Below are 6,000 nucleotides of genomic sequence, written 5' to 3'. Positions count from 1 at the left end.
CCTTTACCTCTTGCATGCTTAACATCCCAGGCCCAAAACACTCATTCCAGGTTAAGCAGCGTTTCACTTGCATCTCTTCCAATTTGGTCTATTGCATTTGCTGCTCCCAATGTGGTCTCCTCTATATCGGAGAGACCAAACGCAGACTGGGTGATCGCTTTGCTGAGCATCTTCGGTCTGTGCGCATTCAGGACCCAGACCTTCCCGTTACTTGCCATTTTAACAAAAGACCCTGCTCCCCTGCTCCCATGCCCACATGTCTTCTTGACCTGTTCCAGCGAAGCGCAACGCAAACTGGAGGAACAGCATCTCACCTTCCGGTTAGGCACGCTTCAGCCTTCCGGTCTCAACATCGAATTCAACTTCAGATGATCAGCTCTACCCCACCTGGACCCATTTGTTGTTATCCCATTTCATTTCAATTGTCTCTTACCATTTATTTCTTTCTTGTCTTTCTTAATATATATTTAACCCCCCCCCCCCAATCTTATCCACCTTTCATTACCCCTTCTCCCCTTTGCTTCCCCCTTCCCTTTCCCCCACATCTCCATCTGTCACAGTTTAGCCTCTGATGTTAGTTTCTCTGTTGTTTGGCCTTTCACACCTTTTGTTCTCTCTGGGGACTGCCATTAACACTCTTTCCCCTAGGTTACTGTGGCTATTAGCACCCCATTTCCCTGGGTTTCAGTGGCTATGACACATCTTTCATTCTCACTCCTCAGTATAAATATTCCCCACATTCTCTGACTGTTAGCTTTGACAAAGAGACATCGGACTCGAAACGTTAGCTCTTTTCTCTCCCAACAGATGCTGCCGGGCCTGCTGAGATTTTCCAGCATTTTCTCTTCCTCACCACTATGTGAAGTTACTATGAAAACCCTTAGTCGCCACACTCCAGCGCCTGTTTGGGTACACTGAGGGAGAATTCAGAATATCCAATTCAACTGACAAGCACGTCTTTCAGGACTTGTGGGAGGAACCCGGGGGAAACCCACACAGATACAGGGAGAACATCCTCACAGACAATGACCCGAGCCGGGAATCGAACCTGGACCCTGGTGCTGTGATGCAACAGTGCTAACCACTGTGCTATCATGCCGCGTGCAACTCCATACGGACAGTGACCCGGGGCCGGGATTGAACCTGGGTCCTCGGTGCTGTGAGACAGCAGTGCTAACCACTGCGCCATCGAGCTGCCCTTTGTTCAGGATGCATCCACAAGTAGAAAGTTTCCCCAGATCTATCGCATCGATGGATCCTCATTTCATCATTCTATCAGATCTTCCCACTTGACTTCTTATCCCAGTTAGTGTGTTAAGTGTTTTATATAAATGACCAGATCCCTATTGCTGATGGTTTCAGGTGGATGATTACCATGGGATTAAAGTACCTGATCCTTATGCCTGGCTTGAGGATCCCAACTGTGAACAGACCAAGGTGAGTGATTACCCAGTAATTTCAGGTAAACCTATCCATACTTTCCGCTATCTTTATCAATCTTTTTGCATGGGTCTCACCCCCACAACCCAAAGATGTGCAGGGTAGGTGGATTGACCACTCTAAATTGCCCCTTAATTGGGGAAAAAATTATTGGGTACTTCAAGTTAAAAAACAATCTTTATCAAATCTATTGTGCAGGTAATATTTCTACACCCGTAGACAATGCAGACTATATGATGTTATGAATATATTTATGGAGCTGGATTCTCTGCTCCCGGCGCCAAAATTGCGTTCAGCGGCAGGGCGGAGAATTCGTTTTGACACCAATATCAGGAGCGGCGCCGGTTTTTGTATTCTCCACCCCCTAAAAAAACAGGGTCATCTAGGAGTACGCCGCGCCAAGTATCCACGGCCTCAGGCCTTTGCCTGAGGCCTGCCCCGCGATGCTCAATCCGCAGCCGGCCGACTCCCGACGGCGTGGGTTACGTGTGCTCACATCATTTGTGAACTCAGCTTGGTGGCTGCAGACTCAGTCCGGAGGGGCCGCAGGCTGGAGAGGGCCGATCCTTGGGCAGGGGGGCTTCATTCGTGACTGGGGACATTGTGTGTGGGTGGTCCGGGATGCGTGAGCGGCCGAGGCGGGGCACTACTTTTGCGGTCCGGGTCCGGTGGCTGAGTCTGCCGGCTGAGTCCGCCATGGAGCACGGCACGGCCGCTGTGCGCCTGCCCGAACCATGGAACCAGAAATGCTCAGGGCTGTATCAGCAGCTAGACTTGCGAGCTCGATGCTACCGCCCTGCTGGCCCCCAACAAAACGGCAAATTGGTGGCCATTTTGCGCCAGTTTTCCTGCCATATTAGACCCCATTTTCACGCCGGTGTGGGGACTTAGTTTCCAAAACGGAGAATCCAGCCCCCGGGCTGTGTAGAGTATATACTTGATATGTATTTTGCATGTGGTGCGTACAGTACCTAAAGTCAGTCGAGTATATATGATGTGGAGGGTATATATGATGCTTACTTACATTACATTCTCTTAGGACTAGTCCAGGAATTGCTTAATTGCCTCTATACTGGCCCAGCAATGTACTTGCGTCCAGCCTCAAGTGTCACTATATTTCCTACATCAGTCAGAGGTGAGGATCCAATTTGTTTTATAATCTGCTCATTTCGGCTTTTCAGGCATTTGTTGAAGTCCAGAACAAGCTAACAATGCCATTCCTGGAAAAGTGTAAAGTCAGGACCAGACTTCAGGAGCGGATGACCGAACTGTTCGACTATCCCAAGTATGGCTGCCCTTGCAGAAAAGGGAATCGGTGAGTGTTGTAGCGAGTGGGTTGCCAATCCATGAGGTGACTGAATTGGTAACGTGCTTGCTTTGTGGGGCATGCTGAGGATTGTAAGCAATGCTGGAGCTCCCTCACTATGGGTTATAGTAGACTGGTGACTATATTACTGAGCTCGTAATCCAGAAAATATGAGTTCAGGCCCCAGCATGGGTAGTTTACACATTTGAATTCGGTTTTAAAAATCTCAGAGCTGCGCAAGTGATACATGAAACTGTCAGATTGATGATTAAAAACCCAACTGGCTCTTTACTGTCCTTCAGGGAAGGAAATCTGCCATCCTTACCCAGCCTGTGCCTGTATGTAACTGTCCACTGAATTGACCGAGTAAAACTTGGTTGTATCAAACTGTGCAAATGACTGCAGTGGATCGAGCAGAAGGTTCAGCACCATCCTTTCAGGGTGACTAGTCCCTGATGTGCTTGTTAGGTGAATTGGGCATTCTGAATTCTCCCTCAGTGTACCCGAACAGGCGCCGGAGTGTGGCGACGAGGGGATATTCACAGTAACTTCATTGCAGTGTAACGACTATAAAAACATATGAATATATTAAAATATAAAGATCCTGTAATGTAAGGCTGCTTGCGACAATAATAAAGATTATTATTAAATTATTGGGCGGCACGGTGCCTCACGGCGCTGAAGACCCAGGTTCGATCCCGGCCCCGTGTCACTGTCCACGTGGAGTTTGCACATTCTCCCCATGTCTGTGTGGGTCTCACCCCCACAACCCAAAAATCTGCAGGGCAGGTGGATTGGCCCCTTAATTGGAAAAAAATAATTGGGTACTCTAAAAAAAATTTTAACAACAATTATTATTGTATTATTATTACTAGAGTCGGGAAATAATTGCCGACATTACCAATAATGTCCATTTCTGGAGAAACAGTTAAAAAAAGAAACGGGGCATTAACCTTGTAAGGAGGTTAATGGTGCCAGTTTCTGTGATCTCTGAAGAAACACACATGGGGCACGATCTTCTGGCCTTGTTACTCTCTCGCTCAAGCGAAACGAGGCTGGTGAATAGCAAGAGAGGCAAAAAACGTGAACTGCAGCAGGCAGCAATTTGTGATGCAAGGCGAGAAACCAATTATCACCACTTAAGCAGTATTTCCATACAATTAACGGGAGCCACCCCATATCCAACAGCCTCCCGTCATTCAGCAGCCTCCCCAGCAAGTGATCACACTGGCGCCAATTAGTATAGCTTTTGAAAAACGTGAACCCGGCGGAAGGGCTTCTGTGGGGAGATGAGGAGGTGAGTAGCCATCTTTGCTCACAGGCAAAGAACCTGGGGCTGCTGGGTTTGCCACCCCAATGCTCAGTGTGAAGTGAGGGACCATCTACAGGGATGGGTCTCTGTAGGAAGGTGGATGGTGGGCATTGGTAGGTGCCACCATGCCAACCCCTGGATCGTGTGTACCATTCCGGGGGCAACCCTGTCCCTGCCCATCTGCCCCAATGAACCCCGACCGACTGACGAGGCCTCTGGCCGTGCGGCTGAAGGTTATCGCTAATAGGGAATTGGCAATCATAGTTAACTGAGCACTACACACAACCCAAGTGGATTCCCGTGGGTGGGCGGGCCAGGCAGCATGTGGGAGTCACTGCCCAGCATCCCAATCACACCTTGATGCCTGGACACTGTGCCTGAACATTGCAGGAGGCAGCACCACACATGCAGTAGGCAACAACCAGGGGATTGGGCACAGCTCTGGGAATATGTCCATGGCCGGAGGGTGGGTGGATGCCACGGGAATGGGGGATGCCTGATGAGATGGGCCAAGAGTTCGGAGCAGTCTGCATTGCAGACAAAAGTGACAGAGGCATCATAATGGTTGTGCAAAAAGGTGTTTAATGTGTTTACAATTTCCCATTCTCCCCATTGTACCGCCCCCACCCTCCCAATCCCCTCCCACCAGGCTGGAACCCAGCTGGGTCCTGGGATCCAGCAGACCTCCGACTGCTGTCTCGCCTGGGGGTTCCTGCCTCCACCTGATGTACATCAGCAGCAGTGTGGTGCTCACCAGATTGTGTGCCCGAAATCTGTCCACTAATATTTCCCACTAAGGTGCATGTATCTGCTGGTGGAGGGTGGGAATGACAGCTCTGACACGACTACAATTGCATCATCGGAGCTCTCCTCCAAGGTGGTCTCCTCAGAGTCAGTCGAGGGTGCACCTGGGATGATGCCGGTGCCGTCAGCTGGAGGGCCTGTGGGAGAATGGACATGTGGTCAGTGGGAGGGATGGGTCAGTCAGTAAGGCAATAACAATTCACGTTTGACAGGTCCTCCAGGTGGAGCCCGGTGGTTCCTGACCACTACGGCTTCTGCCAGCCTCCACATGAGTGACCGATCTGTCCTCGGCCACCCCAGTCACCTCCAGGGCAAGCACCACGAAGGAGGTGAGGATTCTTACCTCCGGCACCCCTCACCAGTCTGGTGTCCCTCCCGAGGATTATGGGAGAGCTTTTCCTGAGGAGTCACACTTGGTTCACAATGGTGGGAGGAGGAGGAGTGTGAAGGGAGGATTGGGGGGTTGAAGCGAACGAGGTGGAGGGAAGGGTGAGTGTCGCATGGGGTGTTGGAGGTGGATGCTCCCTTGGGGGGGGGGGGGGGGGGGGGGGGGGGAGCGTTGGTGTCTATTCACTCATGTAGCCCGGTGTAGGTCATTGACCTCCTGGTCACAGGCCCCGAGCTGACAGCTGTCCAACACCTCATCCCAGGCCGCAATGGCTGCCTTGTGGCTAACTCTCCAGAACTCTCAGGGGAACTGAGTATCTCACCTGGACTTCACTGTGTCCAGGAGCCTCCCCAAGACAGCACCCGTGAATCTTGGGGCTGGTCTACTCAGTGCCATTGTGGCGAGCTGGCTGTGGTTGACTGAGCAAGTGCAGCTTAAGTGCTGCTCGATCATTTTAGCGGGGGGGCTGGCGAGTGCAGTCCCAGCGAATCAGCTGGCGAGCTTTCATTTGCGGCAAGATGCCCGTCAGTCTTCATTAAGTTGATTTGCATTGCTGGCCTCGCTGGACTGAGTGCCGGGAAGCTCGCAGCAATTCTCGCTCACTATCACACTTAGAAATGTTTCCGGAGAATTGCACCCACGATTACCTGTTATATTTCTCCCCAGTGTTGCACCAGAGTGTCAGCCTAGATTATGTGTCAATTACATAGAAACATAGAAAGATGGGGGCGGCAGGTGGCACGGTGGTTA

At 50.9% G+C, this 6,000-nt stretch overlaps 1 protein-coding gene across 1 annotated transcript in view; it reads left to right on the top strand.

The window, feature by feature from the left end:
- Positions 1–1,355: 1,355 nt before the first annotated feature.
- The window catches only part of LOC119966491 (prolyl endopeptidase-like), a 64,601-nt gene continuing 59,956 nt past the window's right edge, over positions 1,356–6,000 (top strand). The window contains exons 1-2 of the mRNA XM_038798266.1: positions 1,356–1,437; positions 2,622–2,755. Of these exons, the coding sequence (XP_038654194.1) occupies positions 2,652–2,755 (104 nt within the window). The 5' untranslated portion in view covers positions 1,356–1,437; positions 2,622–2,651. The remainder of the gene's footprint in view (positions 1,438–2,621; positions 2,756–6,000) is intronic.

This window comes from Scyliorhinus canicula, chromosome 1 (genome assembly GCF_902713615.1).
Source record: "Scyliorhinus canicula chromosome 1, sScyCan1.1, whole genome shotgun sequence".
Lineage (NCBI taxonomy): Eukaryota > Metazoa > Chordata > Chondrichthyes > Carcharhiniformes > Scyliorhinidae > Scyliorhinus > Scyliorhinus canicula.
The sequence above is the reverse complement of the archived record's forward strand: the minus strand, read 5'-3'. Positions and strand labels throughout refer to the sequence as shown.